Source organism: Chiloscyllium plagiosum, unplaced genomic scaffold (genome assembly GCF_037043375.1).
Source record: "Chiloscyllium plagiosum isolate Xiang-an unplaced genomic scaffold, Cpla_swu_hap1 HiC_scaffold_33, whole genome shotgun sequence".
NCBI classification, from domain to species: domain Eukaryota; kingdom Metazoa; phylum Chordata; class Chondrichthyes; order Orectolobiformes; family Hemiscylliidae; genus Chiloscyllium; species Chiloscyllium plagiosum.
The window spans coordinates 17,102,261-17,126,049 of record NW_028270171.1 but is presented as its reverse complement, the minus strand read 5'-3'; the positions used below and the strand labels follow the sequence as shown (position 1 = coordinate 17,126,049).

The 23,789-nt window shown below is 48.2% G+C and overlaps 1 protein-coding gene across 1 annotated transcript in view; it reads left to right on the top strand.

Moving 5' to 3' along the window:
- The window catches only part of LOC122542250 (beta-1,3-N-acetylglucosaminyltransferase lunatic fringe-like), a 56,146-nt gene that overhangs the window by 11,753 nt on the left and 20,604 nt on the right, over positions 1–23,789 (top strand). Inside the window, exon 2 of the mRNA XM_043679791.2 lies at positions 19,988–20,036. Within this exon, the coding sequence (XP_043535726.1) occupies positions 19,988–20,036 (49 nt within the window). The remainder of the gene's footprint in view (positions 1–19,987; positions 20,037–23,789) is intronic.

The window sequence follows — 23,789 nt, the reverse complement described above, 5'->3', positions numbered from 1 at the left end:
GTGTTCCAGGATTTATCAATGTTGGCCTAAATTCTCACTTTGCCTTCAAGGATCCTTGGGGAATGAGCCTCTGACAATCACCCACCCTCGCTTCTCCCACACTTCTCTCACTTCCGTATGATAAAAAGCCTGTTAACTTTAAATGGAGAACTAAATGAGACCCAACACTATGACTAGCTAGGCCCTTTCTGAGCACTGTCAAGAAGCTGACGTTGTTGGTATGAAGTTTTTTTCTTAACTATTTATGGGGTGAGGACATCACTGGCCCCGCCCTCCCTAATTGCCCAGAGGGCAGTTAACAGTCAACCACATGGCAGTGGGTCAGGAGTCACATGTAGGCCCAGACTAAGTAATGACGACAGTTCCTCCCTGAAGGACATTAGTGAACCTTGTGAGGTTTTCCCCAATAATGGGTTCATAATACAATCCCTACAGTGTGGAAACAGACCCTTCAGCCCAACAAGTCCACACCGACCCTCCGAAGAGTAACCCACCCAAACCCATTCCCCCACCATATTACTCTACATTTATCCCTGACTAATGCCCTACCCTACACATCTCTCAACACCTTGGATCAATTTAGCATGGCCATTTCACCTAACCTGCATGTCTTTGGATTGTGGGAGGAAACACACAGATACGGGGAGCGTGTGCAAACTCCACACTGTCACCCGAGAGTGGAATTGAACCTGGGTCCTGGTCATCATTAAATTCTTAATTCCACCAACTGCCTGTGGCAGGATTCGAACCTGGGTTCCCCCAGAGTGTTTCTTGGGTCTCTGGATGAGCAGCCCAGTGATAATACCCACTAGGCCATCCTCTGAGGTTGCATATAGGCCAGTGCAGTAAACTGGCCTTTGGATTCCTCTGACATGAGTGTGTTGCTGGGAAAGCACAGCAAGTCAGGCAGCATCTGAGGAGCAGGAGAATTGACGTTTCAGGCATAAGCCCTTCATCAAGAATGCGGAATGAATCAGGAATCAGCCCCCTTGGGCCACAAGCCTCATTCCTGATGAAGGGCTTATGCCCGAAACGTTGATTCTCCTGCTCCACGGATGCTGCCTGACCGGCTGTGCTTTCCCAGCACCCCACACTCGACTCTTACCTGCAGCATCTGTAGTCCTCACTTTGGATTCCTAACTCAGTAATCTGCAAGTGCCCTCCAAGTACTCGCTCACTTTGAACTGTAATTGTCATTCCTGATGAAGGGCTTTTGCCCGAAACGTCGATTTTGCCTGTCCTCGGATGCTGCCTGAATTGCTGTGCTCTTCCAGCACCACTGATCCAGATTCCGTCATAATCGCTGGGTTGAAATCCCAGCTCTCCTTTCCTAACAGTACTGTGTGCGTGTCCCTCCACCCTTAAGGACTGCAGTAGCTTAAGTAGGCAGCTCACTATCACCTTCTCCAAGTCAATTAGCGACAGGCAATAAAGTGTTGGCCCAGCCAATGACACCCATATTCCCTTGAATGTATTTTAAGGACAGAGAGCTGTGAGGCAATGATTTGATGTATTATTGTCCCATGTGAAAAGTCTCAGTTTGTGTGCAGCACAGTAGATCAGAGCGAGGAATATAATGTTACAGCTGCAGAGATGGTGTACAGAGAGCAAGATCAAGTTTGAAATTTGTGAGGTCCGTTCAGAAGTCTAATAACAGCGGGGAAGAAGCTGTTCTTGAATCTGTTGGTACGCGTGTTTAAGCTTCTGTATCTTCTGCCTGATGGAAGGGGTTGGAAGAGATTATAACTGGAGGGGGGTGGGAGGGATCTTTGCTGATGTTGGCTGCCTTCCCGAAGCAGTGGGAAGTGTAGATGGAGTCAGTGGATGGGAAGTGCTGTTTGCTGTTCCACTGGCAATCCTCCCAGTTGCCTGTAATCTCCAAACAATTACTGATCACACTGCAGCAGCGCTGGGAGAAAATCAATCTGTTAGTTGGTTAGGTTTTAGTTTCTTTTCAGTACTTTGTTTGTGTATGTGTCCAAGATTGGTATGGCAGAGCAGATGGTGACATGGTGGGTATGCTTTCCAGTTGGGTTGAGGGGCTTTATGTGATATTCTTCCTGAGGGAAGAGTATTTCATCCTGAGGGAAGGGAGTTTTCCATTGTCTTCATCATGGAGATGATCTTCCGAGTGGATGTTGAAGGGAAGGATGAGGCTAACCAGAGGATGGGGGCATTGTGCCTCATTCAATTATTCCCTACCCTCTCACTGTGAGCCTCTGTGGTGTCCAGTTAGCATGGCTATCTGCAGTAGGGTTTAAGCCCTTAAATATTTGAATTTGAGGCTCAGAAAATGAAAAGAGGAGAAACCTGGTGCTGTTCAGGACATTGCAAAGACCTTTCAAAGCCAGTGATGGACTTCATTTTTGAAGTGCAGTTGCTTATTGGTTAGATTCCCTACAGTGTGAAAACAGGCTCTTCGGCCCAACCAGTCCACGTCAATCTTCCTAAGAGTAACCCACCCAGACCCATTTCCCTCTGACTAACGCATCTAGCGTTATGGACATTTTAGCATGGCCAATTCACCTGACCTTTACACAGAACATGGAACATTACAGTGCAGTACAGCCCCTTCGGCACTCGATGCTGCGCCGACCTGTCATACCATCTTTGGATTGTGGGAGGAAACTGGAGTAGCCAGAGGAAACCCACGCAGACATGGGGAGAATGTGCAACCTCCACACAGACAGTCGCCTGAGGCTGGAACCGAACCTGGGACCCTGGTGCTGTGAGGCAGCAGTGCTAACCACTGAGCCACCGTGCCACACATAATATAGGAAATGCAGCAACAAGCTCCCACAAACACTAAAGCGTGTGTGACTAGATGCAATGACTTTGGTTGAAGGAGAAATCTCGACAAGGACTCCGGGAGAGATGTTGCCTGCTCCTCTTCAAAACAGGGCCGTGGGATCGTTTCCGTCTGCGTTGGAGAATAGGCCCAAGGCTTCGGTTCCACATCTCGTGCTGGTAGGAAACGGCACCTCCAACAGGGCAGCACTGTCGTGCGTGTTGGACTAGCTAGTGTGGTCACTTGTTAAATGGGAGTGTCCTGCACTAGGGCGAAGCAGTGTCTTAGAGATTAGATTCCCTACAGTGTGGAAACCGGCCCTTTGGCCTAACAAGTCCACACCGACTCTCTGAAGAGTAACCCACCTAGACTCATTCCCTTACCTAATGCACCTATTACTATGGACAATTTCCCATGGCCAATTCACCCTAACCTCCACAGCTTTGGATTGTGGGGGGAAACTGGAGCACCCAGAGGGGATCCACGCAGATATGGGGAGAATGTGCAAACTCCACACAGACAGTCACCCAAGGCGGGAATCGAACCCAGGTCCCTGGTGCTGTGAGGCTGCAGCGCTAACCATTGAGACACCATGCCACCTCTTGTATTCTTGTGTCGAATGTTGGTCGCTGTCTGAGGGTAAGCGGGTACAAAAATTCATGGGCGGCTCGTTTGCCAATGTCATCCCATCTTGGGTCGTTTTACGGGAGGCGGGATCTAGATGAGAAAGGGTATATATCCTTGAAGGTGGAGAGGAATGGGGTAAGTGACCCCTTAAAGCCCAATGATCAAGACTAGCTGTAAGCTCTGAGTCCACCTGCAAGCCTATTGAGATCTGAAGGACTAGCCCTACTGCCTGGAGGTGGTCTCCTACTGACTGAGCCCAACAATGGCTCCCTCTACCGCCAGTTCCCCCAGCTACCACCTCACTTCCTGCCAGTCCCCCAGCTACCACCTCACTTCCTGCCAGTCCCCCAGCTACCACCTCACTTCCCTCCCCCCCCCCACCCCAAACTCTCCAACCTCTTGCCCCCACACCACCCAACCAAGCTCCCCAATGTCTTTCCTTCATCCCTCCCACCCAATCCCCAGCTTCTTCTGCACCCATCACTCTCCAACTAACTGTACAGTTAAAGATTGCTGAAAACACGGAGATGTTGTCTGAGTAGTCAAGCGAAACAAATCATCGACTGTTCGATAGTTTTTCGTGATTGGACAGCGCTTGCTGAGCTTACCTGAGTGAATCAATAGCTACACCAGCCTCCCATTTAAAATGAACAGTCGCATTTGTAACTTGATTTGTTTGCATTTTGTAGCAGTGGCATTGGAGTCAGACACTGGGACCCATTCTCTGCAAACGGCAGAAGAGCCTTGTTTCCTTGTTGTTTTGAATCACCTGGTACCTCGTGGAGCCAATAGTTCCCTGGCGCTTCCTCCATGGCAAAGCCTCAGCCAGTTGGAGTTAGCTCTTTGCCCCTGCAGTTTAAATTGTGACCATTTGAACAATAGCATTGGTGTGTTTAGTGTCAAGAATGTGGCGCTGGAAAAGCACAGCAGGTCAGGCAGCATCCGAGGAGCAGGAGAGTCGATGTTTTGGGCACAAGCCCTTCATCAGGAATGAACTCGTTCCTGATGAAGGACTTATGCCCAAAACGTCGATTCTCCTGCTCCTCGGATGCTGCCTGACCTGCTGTGCGTTTCCAGCACCCCACGCTGGACTCTGATCTCCATTCTTGTGTTTAGGAAGGTTTTAATTCTGTACCACCGAGTGAGTGTAAAATGGATAATTCTTGAGCCAGGACTTGCATGTTCTTGGCTTCATCGAATAGTGCCGAAAATGTGTTGCTGGAAAAGCGCAGCAGGTCAGGCAACATTCAAGGAGCAGGAGAATCGACGTTTCGGGCATGAGCCCTTCTTCAGGAATAGTGGCCAACACTCAGATATCAGAACCTCATGGGACTGTATTTTGGAACCTTGCCTGCTCTCTCTAACACAGTCCGGTGAGATTGTTAAGAGATCTGAAAGGGGAGGGATGGGGGGGAGTGTCGGTGGAAGAGTTTACAGAACCGGGCAGATTGATGGAGAAACCAGCGAAAGATCATTCAGACTTGTGCGTTAACGGGTCAAAAGAGCGTGAAATGCTTTTAACAAATTGGCGAGACAAAGCAGGATTTGTTAACAGCATTTCATGCTCTGTAAAAGGTGCACCTTTTGGTGGGGGGAGGGAGCGGGAGTGGTTTGAGCTTAAGTGTGAAGAGAACTGCAGTCACACCATCTGACAGCGAGCACAATGGGTCTCTGACAGGAGACTGGTGTGTTGGCAGTCTGGCGGTGGTTTGCTGAGGGGGTTCAGACAATGCTGGGCGTGTGGTGTGCTGAGGGTTGGTCGGACGCCCTCAATAGCAGGGGAGGGGAAGAGGCAGCGCTGAGTGTCTGTGGCAGACTGCCCCATTGACAGAAAACAGATGGAGTGAATCAGTGATGGCCTCCTGCTCAACGTCCCATCGCCACCTCTTCTTAGCTGGATATCTGCTCGGAGACCAACCCCCTCTGCTCTGATACTGACACTGACACTGACTGCCCATTCTGCACCATTTACTCCTGCCTCCAAAGCATTAAAACTCCTCGTCCCTTTGACAGTTGATACCCCACCCACCTCCCCCCCCCCCCCCCCCCCCCACCCCCCCCAGTGTTTCTTCCATCTTGTCAAACCCTCAGAGTCATAGAGATGTACTGCACAGAAACAGACCCTTCGGTCCAACTCTTCCATGCCGACCCAGATATCCTAACCTAATCTAATCCCATTTGCCAGCACTTGGCCCATATCCCTCTAAACGCTACCCATTCATGCACCCATCCAGATGCCTTTTAAATGTTGCAATTGTACCAGCCTCCACCACTTCCTCTGGCAGCTCATTCCATACACGTACCACCCTCTGCATGAAAAAGTTACCCCTTAGGTCCTTTTTATATCCTTCCCCTCTCACCTTTATCCAATGCCCTCTAGTTTTGGACTCCCCACCCCAGGGAAAAAACCTTTTCTAATCACCCTATCCATGTCCTTCATGATTTTTATAAACCTCTACAAGGTCACAACCTTCTAGAGACTGGGGGGTGTCGCTAAAATGTAGGACCATTCTATGCCTGGTGTTGTGGGATGGAGGTAAAGTGTGGAGGTTGAGTAGGCCGAGAAAACAAAATGGAGGACAGGCCTCACTGTCTGAATTGCTGGAACTCGACCCAGAAGGTTGGACAGTGCCAAAGCCAAAACAAAAACCCGAGGGCAGATTTTTAAATTTTTTTTTCAATAAAATGTTGGAATTAAGTGTCTAATGATGACCTTGAATCCATTGTTGGAAAAACTAACGTCCTTTAGGGAAGGAAACTGCCATCCTTACCTGGTCTGGGCCTACATGCGACTCCAGACCCACAGCGATATGGGTGACTCCTAACTGCCCTCTGGGCAACTAGGGATGGGCAATAAATGTTGGCCGAGCCAGTGATGCCCTCATCCTATGAGTGAATAAAAGAGTATGTATTCTAACTCCCTTCGCTTCCAGCACACTCTTGGCCAATATTCCTGTGCCCAAAAATCACGACATTAAAAATAAATTGTTCCTCACAACTCTCCCTGTATCGCTTGCTCAAATGTAAAAATAAAGTATTTAAGTGTTGTTTTTATTTTAGAACACCAGGGATTGAAAGGATTCTTGAGGAGTGATGTTTCCAAGGGAGTATTGTTGGTGACAATCACAGAGTGCTGTCAAACTCTCCCCTCCCCCAGTCTCCCCTGATCATTGAAGCCAGGGTACAGAGGTTCAGAAGTCACTCTGAAACAGGAAGCGTGCAGGGTACAGAGTCTGTCATGGTTTCCTGTATACCACGTCAGTGCTGAACTGCTAAACCACTTCTCTTTCCAAAAGTCACTCGGTCGCTCACTTTGGTCTGCAGCCCAGGGTGCCTGATGCAGGCTGTTGACTCGAGAATGGATTGTCCTAAACTTTCCCTGGCCTGCCTCTCCCATGTCCCAACCTCCGTCAGCTCATCGCTGTTCACAACCCTGGAACCTGTGGCCCCACTCTCTCCAAAACCCTATTCGTCCATCTCTGCTTCTTACTGAGCCACAGGGTCCTGAATAAGTGACACCCTCATTTTAAAATTATTCACCTCCTCCTTTTCAATTCCATCCATGGTCTCATCCCTTCCCTCCTCCTAAGCTTTTCCATCATTGTAATCCTTTGGAATGTTCTGCAGTCATCTCATTCTGCCCTCGCGATTGCTGGGTGTACCTTCAGCTGACAAGGCCCTCAGCTCTGGATCTCTCTCTCTTCTCTCTCTCTCCTCTTTCTTTCTCTCTCTCTCTTTCTCTCTCTCTCTCTCTCTCTTTCTCTCTCTCTCTCTTTCTCTCTCTCTCTCTCTCTCTCTCTCTCTCTCTCTCTCTCTCTCTCTCTCTCTCTCTCTCTCTCTCTCTCTCTTTCTTTCTCTTTCTCTCTCTCTCTCTCTCTCTTTTTCTTCTCTTTTTCTTCTCTTTTTCTTCTCTTTTTCTTCTCTTTTTCTTCTCTTTTTCTTCTCTTTTTCTTCTCTTTTTCTTCTCTTTTTCTTCTCTTTTTCTTCTCTTTTTCTTCTCTTTTTCTTCTCTTTTTCTTCTCTTTTTCTTCTCTTTTTCTTCTCTTTTTCTTCTCTTTTTCTTCTCTTTCGTTCTTTCTTTTCCCCACCCTGTTCTGATTTGAAGTAATGAAGCTCTGAAATGCTACACTGGTTGAGATGCGGGACAATCACTAACCATGTTGCTATCACCCACCTCTCATGCGAGATTAAAGAGAACCTTTATCCCCCAGACCCCAAAGTTGAGCATGTTACCACATGGTAGAAGTCTTGAGGTGCAGTGGGTAGTGCCCCTACCTCTGGGCCAGAGGCTCCCGGTTCATATCCCACACCAGGACTCTGGCCATGGAAGGAGCACTCCAGAGATGGTTAATGGGCCTGAAATTCCTTCCGCTATTCCCCAAAAGGGGGACAAGGTGAAGATGCGTCAAGGAGGTAGTCTGGATTCTGTACCCAATCCTACCGCCCTGGCTGCTGGGTGGGGAGTCTAGATTCAGTCAACTGAATAAATCGAAAATAAGAAGCTAGCAGTGATGTTGGTGACTATGAAATGACAAGGGCTCTCTACCGTCTGGCTGTGACTCTCGAATCAGGGCAGTGTGGTTTACCCACTGAAATGGACAAACTGGTCACTTGCACGTATCAAGAAAAGGTTTCATTGGCTGTTAAAGGGGGATGTAGCAGTGAAACCTACATTCTGTGACTCACTAAAGAACAAGCAAATCGTTGTAAATTTAACCCTTTACATCCCAGTAGCATTCACTAAAGATAGTCATACATCAGGGAAACAGTCCCTTCGCTCCGACCAGTCCATGCTGACCATAATCCCAAACTCAACCAATCCCACCTGCCTGCTCCTGGCCCATATACCTCCAAACCTTTCTGAGTCACGTCCTTATCTAAATGTCTTTTAAACATTGTAACTGTACCCGCATACACCACTTCCTCTGGAAATTAATTCCACACACGAACCACTCTGTGTGTAACAAAAAAAAATTGCCTTTATGTGTTTTTTAAATCTCTCTCCTCTCACCCTAAAGAATATGCCCCCTAGTCTTGACTACCCCCACCCTAGGGGAAAGACACTTGCCAATCACCTTATCTATAGCCCTCATCTATATACATGGCGCAAGTAGCCCATGTAGAAAGATAGAAAACTAAGAGCAGGAGTAGGCCATTCAGCCCTTCAATCTTACTCCACCATTCCATACTATCACAACTGATCATCCAACTCAGTCCCTGTTCCTGTTTTCTCTTTGATCCCTTTAACTCTAAGTGGTTGGTGCAATGGCTATAGGAGTTGGGAGGTCATGTTGTGGCTGTACAGGACATTGGTTAGGTCACTGTTGGAATACTGCATTCAATTCTGGTCTCCCTGCTATAGGAAGGATGCTGTGAAACTTGAAAGGGTTCAGAAAAGATTTACAAGGATGTTGCTAGGGTTAAAAAAAACACACAACCTGGGTTATAGTCCCACAGGTTTAATTGGAAGCACTAGATTTCGGAGCGCTGCTCCCTCATCCAGGTTGGAGGGTTTGAGCTACAGGGAGAGGCTGAATAGGCAGGGGCTGTTTTCCCTGGAGCATCGGAGGCTCTTCCAGCACCACTAATCCAATAATAACCAAAGACAACGTGACTGAGATAGAGAAAATATGAATCACTTTTCAGAAGGAAAGTCCAGAAATTTATTTTAAATTAAGTTTGGGCAATAGATCAAAGGATTACATCTCCTTATCTGAAAGAGGATGTTCTGGTTATGAAGAGAGTACAACAAATATTTACCAGACAGATTCCTATGATGGTGGGAAGGTTGGAGTGGTTAGGACTAGGTTCACTGGAACTATGAAGAATGATGGGGTTTCTCATGGAAACTTATAAAATTCTAATAGGACTAAACAGGGTCAACGCTAGGTTCCTGATGACTAGGGAGTCCAGAACCAGTTTAAAGACACGGGGCAGGTAATTCAGGACTGAGATGAGGGGAGACATTTTTACCCCTAGTGAGCCTGTGGAACTCTCTGCCACAGAGAGCAGTTAAGGTGAAGATATCAAACATTTTCAGGAAGGAGCTAGATATAGTTTCAGAGTCATAGAATTATACAGCATGGAAACAGACCCTTCTGTCCAACTCGTCCATGCCGACCAATATCCTACTTTAATCTAATCCCATTGTCCCGTATCGCTCTAAACCCTTCCTATTCATATACCCATCCAGATGCCTTTTAGATTTTAGAGAGTGTCGAGTCCAATCACCGTTCTTTCGAACAGAAGACTCCATATTAACTGTGCTTTCACTGAACTCAATATTAACCCCACTTCCTCTCTGAAGTATCTTTTGAAACCCAGCATCAAACCACGCCCCACCCCGTACCAATTAAATAATTAACGAATGACCAGCTCTGCCCACCAGGGGCTGTGCAGCGATAACTAGGGAGAGAAAGATGGCGAGGTTAAATCAAGATGGAGTTGGATGGAGGGTGGTGAGGTGGAGGAAGAGTAGTGAGTTCTGGCCCCTCTGATGCCCACCTCTCTCTCTCTCTCAGTAGACTACCAGGAGGCTGGAGGAAAGCAGCAAGCCAGGCAGCATCAGGAGGGACAGGCAGGAGGCTGGAGGAACACAGCAAGCCAGGCAGCATCAGGAGGGACAGGCAGGAGGCTGGAGGAACACAGCAAGCCAGGCAGCATCAGGAGGGACAGGCAGGAGGCTGGGCGAACACAGCAAGCCAGGCAGCATCAGGAGGGACAGGCAGGAGGCTGGGAGAACACAGCAAGCCAGGCAGCATCAGGAGGGACAGGCAGGAGGCTGGGCGAACACAGCAAGCCAGGCAGCATCAGGAGGGACAGGCAGGAGGCTGGGGGAACACAGCAAGCCAGGCAGCATCAGGAGGGACAGGCAGGAGGCTGGAGGAACACAGCAAGCCAGGCAGCATCAGGAAGGGGATGTTTCGGATGTAATCCTTCAGGACTGGGGGTGGGTGTAAGGGGTGTTGTACATAAAAGTGGGAGGGGCTTAACTGTTTCCAGCTCCCCCTTCTTTCCTAACTCGAGGAGGAATATGGTATGGACGTATTCCTTTCATCTATAAAGTCCTGTAGGCAGAAGTATGTAGTTTTTAGGGCACACACATTAATCTTGCTGTTAGCCTGGCTGATCATTTTTAACTGGTTTCAAGTGGAATTGTTAGCACAGCTCTGGTTGAAGTCCTATGCTCACAAATAATTAATCGTAGCGATGTACAGCATGGAACAGACCCTTCGGTCCAACTCGTCCATGCTGACCAGATAGTCTAACCTAATCTAGTCCCATTTGCCAGCACTTGGCCCATATCCCTCTAACCCCTTCCTATTCATATACCCATCCAGATGCGTTTTAAATGCTGTAATTGTACCAGCCTCCACCACTTCCTCTGGCAGCTCATTCCATACACACACCACCCTCTGTGTGAAAACGTTGCCCCTTAGTTCCCTTTTAAATCTTTGCCCTCTCTCCCTTAACGCTATGCCCTCTAGTTTTGAACTCCCAAACTTTGGCGAAAAGACCTTGTCTATATATCCTAGCCATGCCCCTCATGGTTTTATAAACCTCTATAAGATCACCCCTCAGCCTCCGACTCTCCAGGGAGAACGCCCCCAGCCTATTCAGCCTCTCCCTATAGCTCATACCCAATGTGTAACAATCCGATTTTGGAGTTTAATCATTTTCATGTTTGCTGCTTTCTGTCCTCTGATTAGCCTCAGAGCTGGACCGATATAGCGTCTTTAGTGTAGTAAGGTATTCCAAGCTCTTTCACAGTTCTGTTATTGAATAAAAATTGACATTATTCCTTGCAAAAAACGATATTAGGATAGTTGCCCCTTACATCCCTTTTTAAATCCTTCCTATGTCACCTATAACCTATGTCCTCTAGTTTTGGAATCCCCAACCCCAGGGAAAAGACCTTGACTATTTAGCATGGCCCCCTCATGATTTTACAAGGTCACCCCTCAGCCGCTGACTGTAATACAGCATGGAAACAGGTCGTTCGGCCCAACTCGTCCATGAGTCTATATTGGTGCTAATGGGAGTCACTCCCTCCCAAATGGTTGAAGGGTACTATCCAAAACATAATTAGAAAACGTGTCTCCATGGGTGTTCCTGTATCATTCTCTGTACCAGTTCTGCCCTCCTTTGTTGGCATGTGCTTTCTGAAGGTGGACTTGGTGGATTGAGGCCAGAGATGGATTGTTGTCCTGCGTTAGTTAACAAACGGTATATGTAGCACAAAGCAAATTCCACTTGCACTGTCTTCAAACTCATTTAAAATGCTGAAAGAAATTAACCATTCACTATTAGATGCACTGACTGATTTTTTTTTTTGAAGATTAGATTCCCTACAGTGTGGAAACAGGCCCTTCGGCCCAACAAGTCCACACCTACCCGCCGAAGCGCACCCACCCAGACCCATTCCCCTACATTTACCCCTGCACCTAACACTACAGGCAATTTAGCGTGGACAATTCACCTAACCTGCACGTTTTTGGAGTGTGGGAGGAAACCGGAGCACCCGGAGGAAACCCACGCAGACACAGGGAGAATGTGCAAACTCCACACAGTCGGTCGCCTGAGGCGGGAATTGAACCCGGGTCTCTGGCGCTGTGAGGCAGCAGTGCTAACCACTGTGCCACCGTGCCGCCCATATCTTTGGAATGTGGGAAGAAACAGGAGCACGCAGAGGAAACTCACACAGACACGGGGAGAATGTGCAAACTCCATACAGACACACTGAGGTGGGAATCGAATCCAGGTCCCTGGTGCTGAGAGGCAGCAGTGCTAACCACTGAGCCACTGTGATTTGATTTAGTTTTGTCACATGTTACTGAGACGCAGTGAAAAGTCTTGTTTTTGTGTGCTCACCGGGCCAATCGCACTTCACTCTGCTTTAATACAGCCCAGCAATTTTGAGAAACCAACCTCGGGCCTTTAGCCCTGACCCCAGCCTGAACAACCTATGCTTTGTTCAGAGAGAGCTCCTTAGTCAGGCATTGTTAGTTGGCCATGATGTGGAGGAGCCAGTGTTGGACTGTGACGGATGAAGTTAACAATCTCACCACACCAGGTTATAGTCCAACACGTTTATTTGGAAGCACTAGCTTTCAGAAAGCTCCTACACAACCACCTGATGAAGGGGCAGTGCTCCAAAAGCTGTAGGAGTATAACCTGATGTTGCATGATTTTTAACATTGCTAATTAGCTTACACCAGTGATTTAATGCAGGTTAGGGTTTAAGGTGGACGCTCGGAATGGGCAACACTCGGGCAAAACCAGGGTAACCCCAAAAAAAATTGAATCCCTGTGACCTGTTTGCAAAACAGGTGCAGCCACGGCTAATGTCATCTTGAAAAGGTATCTGTCAGGCATCCTGAAACTTTTGAGCATTCAGACCTGCTCTTCCCTAACCATTATGTCTTCATTTCACCATTTTCGAATTTGGTAGAGTTTGGATCTCGGTGCTTTGTGTTCATGTTTCAAACATTCGCGCACAGCTTTTGCACTCTGTTGGAGATAGGTGGGCAATGTATTCATCTGGGTTTGCACCATGCTGAAATCTTTTCACTTTGAGCTCATCAGAATAGGCACAACCATGTCAAATTTGCATTTGTTTCAATTTAAAGTAAGTGCCATTGAGAATTGAATTTTGACAACGTCACGTGTACCGAGACACAGTGAAAAGCTTTGTCTTGTGAGCAATACAGGCAGATCACAGAGTTAAGTAAATAATAGGTAAACAGTGGCAAAAATAAAACCACATGTACAAGCGAATGCCAAGAGTTTGAGAGTCCATTCAGTATTCTAACAACAGTAGAGTAGAAACGGTTTCGAAACCGGCTGGTGTGTGTGTTCAGGCTTCTGTACCGTCTCCCCGATGGTAGAGGTTGTAGAAAATCATTGTCAATGTGGGATGGATCTTTGAGATGTTCCCTCCTGGGATAATCTAGAACGAGAGGTCATACTTTGAGGATAAAGGGGTGGAAGATTTAAAACCGAGATGAGGAGAAATTAAAGAGTTGTGAATCTGTGGAAATCACTTTCCCAGAGTGTGGTGGGTGCTGGGACATCGAGTAATTTCAAGGAGGAAACAGATTTTTAATTAGTAATGGGTTTAAGGGTTACAGAGAGCAGGCAGGAAAGTGGAGTTGAGGCCAAGATGAGATCAGCCATGATCGTTTTGAATGGGAGAGCAGGTTAGAGGGCCTGAATGGCCTCCCTCTGCTTCTGGTTGTTGCTTTGATAATGTCACTGCAATCTCGTCATCCAGAACCCCAGATTAATGTGGGAGTTCAAAGTTTGTGCGAAGATTTGTAGCTCAGGTGCTCATTGTTGTGGTTCTGTTCGCCGAGCTGGAAGTTTTTGTTGCAAACGTTTCGTCCCCTGGCTAGGCGACATCATCAGTGCTTGGGAGCCTCCTGCGAAGCGCTTCTTTGATGCTTCCTCCGGTGTTTATAGTGGTCTGTCCCTGCCGCTTCCGGTTGTCAGTTTCAGCTGTCCGCTGTAGTGGTTGGTATATTGGGTCCAGGTCGATGTGTTTGTTGATGGAGTTTGTAGATGAATGCCATGCCTCTAGGAATTCCCTGGCTGTTCTCTGTCTGGCTTGCCCTATGATAGTAGTGTTGTCCCAGTCGAATTCATGTTGCTTGTTGTCTGTGTGTGTGGCTACTAAGGATAGCTGGTCGTGTCGTTTCGTGGCTAGTTGATGTTCATGTATGCGGATTGTTAGCTGTCTTCCTGTTTGTCCTATATAGTGTTTAATGCAGTCCTTGCATGGTATTTTGTACACTACATTAGTTTTGCTCATGTTGGGTATCGGGTCCTTCGTTCTGGTGAGATTAGTTTCCCTACAGTGTGGAAACAGGCCCTTTGGCCCAACAAGTCCACACCGACCCTCCGAAGAATAACCCACCCAGAATCATTTCTCTCTGGCTCGTGTAGCTATCACTACGGGCAATTTAGCACGGCCAGTTCACTTAACCTGTGCATCTTTGGACTGTGGGGGGGGGGGAAACTGGAGCACCTGGAGGAAACCCACACAGACGCAGGGAGAATGTGCAAACTCCACACAGTCAGTCACCCCAGGCTGTGCTACCGAAGCCCTGCCCAATTTTTACAATCTCTAACAAGACAGCTCCCCTTCAGTCGGAAGGGTCCTTCTGATGCAGGGTCACATTAACTCTGATTTCTCTCCACAGACGCTGCCAGACCTGCTGAGCTTTTCCAGCACTTTCTGTTTTCATAGCTCCCCTTCGCTGTCTGTTTAGAATCGTTGTTTCCCTGTTCTACCCCCCCCCCCCCCATGAGCTTACAGCTGCTCAGTTCTGAAACTATTCTTGTCTGTCGACCTTGGATTAAGGTGGTCAGTCCACACCAATTCAGGTTGGGGTTTTAAGAGTCTGAGTCGTTCGGCCTTTTGTGTGTTTCTGGTGGTCTCTTCGAGCGGGAAGTTTCTGGACTGACAACTGAGACGGTTTCTCAGAAATACGAGCCACAGCCACGTTTAGAGACAGCAGCCGGACACAAACCGTGCTTTAAAGCCACACTCGTGTGGTCAGCCACAGGGAGGGGCTCTGGGTTTATAGAGACATGGAGTTTTACAGCATGAAAAGAGACCATTCAGCCCATTGTGTCTGGAGCCTGTCATCGAGCATCTATCTATTCTTGGGGCAAGGGGCAGTGGCTCAGTGGTTAGCACTGCTGCCTCACGGCGCCTGGGACCCAGGTTCAATTCCACCCTCAGGCGACTGTCTGTGTGGAGTTTGCACGTTCTCCCCACGTCTGCGTCGGTTTCCTCTGGGTGCTCCGGTTTCCCCCCACAGTCCAAAGATGCACAGGTTAGGGTGAATCGGCCATGCTAAATTGTCCATGCTATGCAGGCCAGCTGGGTTAGCCATGGGAATTGCAAGGTTACTGGGGAAATAGGGTAGCAGAGTGTGTCTGGTTGGGATGCTGTTTGGAGGGTTGGTGTGGACCCGATGGGCTGAATAGCCTGCTTCCGTGCTGTAGGGATCCTATGACTCTATTCTCATTCCATTTGCCAGCACTTGGTGTTTTAGATTGGATTAGATTAGATTCCCTACAATGTGGAAACAGGCCCTTCGGCCCAACAAGTCCACACCGACCATCCAGAGAGTAACCCATCCAGACCCATTTCCCCTATTAAGAGAAAGTGAGGACTGCAGATGCTGGAGATTAGAGTCGAGAGTTTGGTGCTGGAAAAGCACAGTAGGTCAGGCAGCATCCGAGCAGCAGGAGAATCGACGTTTCGATCATAAAGATCCTTATGCCTGAAACATCGATTCTCCTGCTGCTCGGATGCTGCCTGACCTGCTGTGCCTTTCCAGCACTGCACTCCCCATTCCTCTATATTTATCCCTAACAAGTGCACCTAGCCTGCACATCCCTGAATACTATGGGGCAATTTTGCACAGCCAATCCACCCTAACTTGCACATCTTTGGAAACCAGAGCACCCGGAGGAAACCCACACAGAGAACGTCCAAACTCCACACAGACGGTCGCCTGAGGTGGGAATCAAACCTGGGTCCCTGGCGCTGTGCTAACCACTGAGCCACCGTGGTGTCGAATGGTAGAACGCTGCAGGATTGGAAGTACATTGGATGTGGGCGGCACGGTGGCACAGTGGTTAGCACTGCTGCCTCACAGCGCCTGAGACCCGGGTTCAATTCCCGCATCAGGCAAATGACTGTGTGGAGTTTGCACATTTTCCCCGTGTCTGCGTGGGTTTCCTCCGGGTGCTCCGGTTTCCTCCCGCAGGTCAGGTGAATTGGCCATGCTACATTGCCCGTAGTGTTAGGTTAGGGATATGGGTGGGTGGCGCTTCGGCGGGTCGGTGTGACTTGTTGGGCCGAAGGGCCTGTTTCCACACTGTAATGTAATCTAATCTAATCTACATGTCCACCAATCCTTGAAGGCAGCAGGGCGAGGTTGTTCAGGGGCTACATGGGATACGTACCTTTACTAGTCAAGGTGTTGAATGGAAAAATAAAGAGTTTATTCTGGAACTGCATTTAATGGTGGCTTGGCAGCAGCTGGTGCTACTGTGCAGCCTCTGCTTGTTGACTCTGTCAAGAGAAGGTGACTGCACCAGAGAGGATGTGGAGCAGATTCACCAGGCTCTGTGGTTGGACCATTTCCACTCTGAACAGCCACAGGACAGGCTGGAGGTGTTTTCCCTTGAGCAGAGAAGGCTGAGGTAGGGGGAACCCGATTTCAGGTGCACAAAGTTCTGAGGGGCGCAGACGTAGGAAGAAACCTTAGTGGTGGGGTCAATGATCAGGGACACCACGTGAAGGTAAGGAGCAGGAGGTTTAGAGGGGATTTAAAGAAAACTTTTTTTTTGTCCTTCCCCCACTCAGAGGGTAGTGAGTATCTGGAAACTGCTGTCGAAAAGGGTTGGAGAGACTGGAACTCTCAAAATACTAAAGAAGTATTCAGCTGAGTATTTGAAACACTGTAGTACACATCAAGTGCTGGGAAATGGGATCAGAATAGAATTGCAGAATCCCCCCAGTGTGGAAGCAGACCATTCGGCCCATCAAGGCCACACCAACCCTTCAATGAGAGTCCCAGCCAGACTCACCCACCCACCTATGCTATCCCTGCTGGAGAAACTCAGCTGCGGTGAGTACAACCCCTCCTCAGAGCAGGTCATTGCTTTGTAACCTGGCTCTGTTTAAAATCAGGAGACAGTGAGGGCTGCAGCTGCTGGAGATCAGAGTCGAGAGTGTCTGGTGGTGGAAAAACACAGCAGGGTCAGGCAGCATCCGAGGAGCAGGAGGATCGACGTTTCGAGCATAAGGCCTTCATTAGGATTCCTGATGAAGGGCTTATGCCCGAAGCTTCGACTCTTCTGCCCCTCGGGTGCTGCCTGACCAGCACCAGACACTCTTGACACTGTTTTAAATAAACCAAGCCATCAATCCTTGTTGAGCGGTTACTTATTAGAACATGATCAGTAACCTGACCAGTGGTGTTAAAGGTGCAGTTAGCTCAGCAATGATATTATTGACTAGCAGAGCAGACTAGAGGGGCTGAGTGGCCTATTCCTACTCCTAATTCCTACCGATGTATGTTCAAGGTGTAAAAGGTGCTATGCGCATGTATCTTCTCTTTGTAAATCCTTTACAGATTAGATTGGAAGGGCATGGGAACAGACCCTTTGGCCCAACAAGTCCACACCGACCCGCCGAAGAGCAACCCACCCAGACCCATTCCCCCACCCCTCATTTACTTCTGACTAATGCACCTAACACTATGGGGCAATTTAGAATTCACCTGACCTGTACATCTTTGGACTGTGGGAGGAAACCCATACAGAGCCAGACAGAACATGCAAACTCCACACAGACAGTCACCCGAGGCTGGGAATCAAACCTGGGTCCCTGGTGCTGTGAGGCAGCAGTGCTAACCACTGAGCCACCGTGCTACTCCAATTTACAATTGCTAATTTCGAAGAGGGAGCGTGAGAGAGAGACAGAAAGAGTCCCACAGTTGATGGACTAGCCTCAAGTACAATCCTTCTGACTAATAGCCTCCCTGGCCCGTCTCTTTATCTCTGCCGCTGTATGAAGTCTAAATCCTGTCCTGGTGGAAAATGGTAGAAGGATTTAAAAGGAGCTGTGAGCTGGCGTGGAAATCGTGTTGAATGAGACCCACGTCTGGCCGTGCTTAAACAAGGCCTAACTGTAGGCGCGCGCACACAAAGCCTGTCGCCTGGTTAAAGGCACTCTGTGGAACAGCCTTGTGTATGGCACGCTGTCAGTGGATGGAGCCCCTGACTGCACTGTTAACAGGATCAGTTCCACTCCTTTCTTTCGGAAAGCCATGGTGCAGCTTTTCCCCCGCTTGGTGGTGAGAGAGAGGTCAGCAGTGGGGAGGAGGGGGATGGGGCAGGGCCTGGGATTGGGGGAGTGGGGTGGTGTGTGGCTAGTCGGAAGGGCCTCAATCACAGTTGCAGCTGACGGAAAGGAAGGCTGTTGGAGGAGAAGAGGAACCTGCTGCGAGCAGTAGCCTTGAAGAGGTGTACAGAATGAGGAAATGGCTGGCCCTTCTGCTCAGAGCGACGTGGCTATTTCTGTTGTCTCACTTGTGTATTGTTCCTACCCATCTTCCTGTTCTCACTAAGAAACAGGAAGCCTCTGCTAAGTGCAATCAGCAGCCCACACCTCCGTGTAATCAGCAGAGCGGGTGCTATCATCTTTCTGATTTGCTTACGTTCTCCATCCTCTCTCATAAGAGTGGTACTGAGCATCCATTTTTCCAGAGGGTCAAGCCAATAGCACTGGATCAGTGTACGAGGGAGATTCCAGACCAGTAGACAAACTGGTCTGACACCAGTAACACTAGTCACTGGGCCACTAATACGGGTCCTGCCATCAGTAACAGCAATCATATTGGTCTCGGAGCCAGCACTTTATGGGACCAGTAACACTGGTCATTGTGCCAGTAATAATGCTCTTGGAGCCAGCATGGGTTATGGGTCCAGTAACAATGGTCACTGTCCCAGTAATATTGGCTTTGGTGTCCCCACTTGTATGGGACCAGTAACATTGTTTATTATTCAAGTAATATTGGTCTTGGAGCCCACACTTGTGTGGGACCAGTTACACAGGTCGCTGTCCCAGTAATATTGGTTTTGGAGCCTGCACTTGTGTGGGACTACTAACACTGGTCACTGTCCCAGTAATACTGGTCTTGGAGCCCACACTTGTTTGGGACCAGTAACACTGGTCGCTGTCCCAGTAATATTGGTTTTGGAGCCCACACTTGTTTGGGACCAGTAACACTGGTCGCTGTCCCAGTAATATTGGTTTTGGAGCCCACACTTGTTTGGGACCAGTAACACTGGTCACTGTCCCAGTAATATTGGTTTTGGAGCCTGCACTTGTGTGGGACCAGTAATATTGGTCACTGTGCAAGTATAAAGTCCAATAACCTCATCATTTCCTCATTCCGAATGTCTCTTCAAGGCCACTGCTCGCACCACTGAGGAGGTTCCTCTTCTGCTGCTGGGTCTTTGACCATATTGTTAATATTTATAAAGCATTCATCAATCGCATCCTCTCAAAGTTTGGTAATGGGAAGAAACCTGTACAGGGACTTCAATCCCTGAAGGCTTCAGGCTGCACAAGCGTAAAAACAGGCATCAAAACTGGAAAGTCAGGGCCTTATTCAGATCCTCGTTTGTGAGCAGTTCTGGAGGAGGTGAAGGGGAAGTGGCTGAGGTGTTAGTTGCCCCTCAGGGGTGGTTAGACCCTGCAGAAGGCCATTCAACCCATCCTCTCCATGTCAGCTCTTTGTTTGAGGCATCCACTTGCCCTCACTCTCCCAATCCGTTGTCCCATAGCCGGTAACACGAGAAGTGTTCGGAAAAATGCCGTATCCAAGAGGAAGGTTTCTAGCAGGGGTTTGGTAAGTTGGTACCAGCTACCCTGTGTGTTGATGGGTTATTTTTGTGGCAACTTTAGGAAGAGTTTTTATTTAATTGTCCAGCGCATTGAATTCCGGTTGTGTGCTAATCTTATCTCTCTCTGTTGGTTCCCAGACTTATATCTTCACGGATGATGAGGATGAGGAGCTGACAATCAGGACAGGTGAGGCCTACTCTTTCTCTGTTTGGTTCCAGGGATACACAAGGGGTATGTGGGGCACCTCAGTGAGTCGTAATGAGCTGGTGAACGTGGGGAGGGCACAAGTGATGTCCGAGCCGGGTATTCCTATCCAGTGGGAGAATCGAACTATAAGAGCAGATCAGTTTGAAAATTATCGTGGAGGCACCATGCACCTTGAGCGAAGTACGGAATCAGGCCATTCGGCCCATCAAGTCCTCAGCGATACACTCAACAGCATCTTGCCCGGATCTAGCCCCCTCTCTTTCCCCACAACCCTGCAATTCCCCACGGTCAATTCACCCTCACCTGCACATCCCTGGTCACGATGGGACAATTTACCTCGGCCAATTAATCTAACCTGCACATCTTTGAACTGTGGGAGGAAACCCACGCAAACACCCAGACACTCGCTTGAGACTAGAATCGAACCCGGGTCCCTGGTGCTGAGAGGCAGCAGTGCTAGCCACTGTGCCACCCATGTGAACCTGAGTCTTCCGTTAAGTCTTCAACCACAACGCAGACTCTTTTCAACCTGACCAGATTAGATTCTCATCCGAACTTCCATTGGTTAAATCGGTCCCCATGTTCTTCTTTGATCCTGATGTTTATAATAACTCCCTTAATGCTACAGTGCCTGAGATTTTATTTTAAATTTGTCTTATTCATTCAAAGTAAAAAATATATCTACATAAACATAATCCTTCCTTATCACCGCGCAAGCAAACGTGTACAATTTATTGAAAATGCCTGAAGAAAAGAATGAGAATGCTGTTTATTTTTTATTTGACCTCTTCTCAAGCAGAACTGAAGGATTTTGTGTTGCTAATGTTTTTATCGTGTGGTGGGATTCACAGAATCACAATTATTTTGGTGTGAAAGGAGACCATTTAGCCCCTTATTACCTCCCATTAGCCAGCGTAGCTGTATTGTTTAGTGCTAATCTCCTGCTTTTACCTCATGTCCCTGCATGCCATTACTATCCCAATAAATAACCATCCAACACTCTCTCTTGAATGATTTAATTGAACCTGCCTCCACTGCATTTGCGGGCAGTTCATTCCGCATCCTAACTACGTGCTGTGCGGAAAATACTGATCTTGCATCACCATTGCTGCGTTTGCTCATCACATTGGGATGTTACCCTGCTGCCTATGGTAGGGATTGAACCGTGCTACGCTGGTGTTTTGCAGCAGCATCTAGGTATTTTCTGCCCTTGAATTGCAGGGGTTAAGCAGGGCAAAAGGGAGCACTACAGATGCCGGAGATTAGCGTCAGGATTGGACTGGAAAAGCACAGCAACGTCTGGCAGCATCTGTGGAGAGAAAATCGGAGTTAACGTTTCAAGTCCAGTTACCCTTGGTCAGAGCAGACCATTCTTTGAAAACGGACTTGAGCTGTAAACTAAAAGGGTATGTGCGGGATTACAGGATGCAGGAAAGTGGCCCAAATGAGATGCTCGTTCCAAGAGCCAGTGCAGACATGAAGGACCGAATGGCCTTTTTAATCCCCGTCAAGATTAGAGTGGTGCTGAAAAAGCACAGCCGATCAGGCAGCATCCGAGGAGTAGGAAAATCCACGTTTCGGACGGGAGCCCTTCACCAGGGGCTAAGCAGTTAGCATTGTAAAATTCCTGAGGTATCACAAATGCGAGGTGCTCTTGCATTAATAAGAGTGGCTGAAAATGTGTTGCTGGAAAAGCGCAGCAGGTCAGGCAACATCCAAGGAACAGGAGAATCGACGTTTCGGGCATAAGCACTTCTTCAGGAATTCCCCTCCCCCCACACACACACCACTCCAGCTGGGGCCTCACCACATCCTGGACAGCCCCCACATAACCTCCCTGCTGTTGTGCTACAACTGATGAAGACCTTCGTAACCAATCTATTAACCTGTCCTGCTGCCTTCTGGGATCCGTGGACAAGATCCCAAGATCTCCCAGTTCCTCTAAGCTTCCTGGTGTCTTGCCATTAATTCCTAGGCCTCTGGGTTTCTAATCCAGTGACATTAACACCACACAACCACCTTCTTTCTGTGTACCCTTTCTCTTGTCCCCCTTCATTGTTGAGAGAATGTTCCAGTGCCCCTATCTTGCTCTGTGACCTTCCCCCTATGGCCATTCAGCCCCTCAGGCCTGCTCACCCATTTAATGCCATCCTGACTGACCTCGTCTTGGCCTCAACTCCGCTTTTCTGACACTCTCTATTATCCTTTAACCCGTTACTAACTAGAAATCTGTCTGTCTCCTCCTTAAATGTACTCAACATCCCAGCATCCATTGCACTGCGATATATTGAATTCCATAGACACATGACCCTTTGGGAGAAGTAATTCCTCCTGGCCTCTGTTTTAAATCTGTCACCCCTGAGCCTAAAACTGGGTTGCCCCACAGTGGGGGAAGAAATGGAATCATCCAGCACGGAAACAAAACCTTTGGTCCAACTCGTCTGTGCTGAACATAATCCCGAACTAAACTAGTCCCACCTGCCTGCACATGTCCCTCCAAACGTTTCCTATCCATGTATTGATCCAATTGTCTTTTCGAAGTTCTGCCCCTATCCACCACTTCCTCAGGAAGTTCATCCCACACACCCCCCACCCCCCTCCCACACACGACCCACCCTCTGTGTAAAAGATTTGCCCCTCATGTCGTCTTTTAAATCTCTCTCTTCTCACTTTATTCTTGAAATCCCCCATCCTAGGGAAATGACAGCTATTGTTAATGCTATCTATACCCCTCATTACTTTATAAACTTCTGTAAGGTCTCCTCTCAATCTCCTACATCTAATTAACATCTACTGATATACCTCAGTTAGGCCGAAACTGCCCTGTCTCTCCTGCTGTAACAAGCCTTTCATCTCTGGAATTAATCCTGGGGGAATGTGGGGAGGGTGTGTGGGGGAGGGTGTGTTCCACCTCTGAACTTCATCCTTGTCTATTGAAGATGCTTCCCATCACACAGTCTGATGTTGAAGTCACTGGACTCAAAATGTTAACTCGCTTTCTCTCTCTCTCTCTGCAGGTGCTGCCAGACCTGCTGAGTTTCACCAGCACTTCCTTTTTTGTGTGTCATGTTTCGGTGCCTGTAGTTCTTTATTTTATTTTCGTATTCCAATTCTTGGTGACCCCCTCTCTAATTCAGCATTTGTTCCTGTTTCTTTTCGTTAAATGCTTTGTTATGTTAAATAACTCTTGTTATGTTAAAAGTCTTTAGTGCAGTGCCTATATTTGGAGCATGCCTCATGTGCTTTTGTTAGTGTGAATGGATATGCAGGGCATGGGGCAGTCTGGCAATGGTGCTGATAATCTCTCTCTGTATCTCTCAGTTTCAGGCTTCAAATCAGAGTCATACTGCACAGAAAAGGCGGTTCGGCCCATCGACTCTGCACTGACATATCTACCACTAAACGTGTGCTAATCCCGATTTCCTGCCCTTGAATGTTATGATATTTGAAGTGTTCATCCAAATATTGTGAGGTTTCCAGCCTCCACTACCTCCCCAGGCAGTGCATTCCACATTCCTACCACCCACTGAGTGAAAAGGTTTCGTTCCCAAATCCCCTCTGAATCTTCTGATCTTTACCTTAAAACTATCATGATTGACCCCTCAACCAAGGGGAACAGCTGCTCTTGAATCAACCTGTCCATACTCCTCGTAACGTTTATGCACATCGTTTATGTCCCCCTCTCTGTCTGTTCTGTTGTATGGAAAACAATCCAAGCCTATCCAGTCTCTC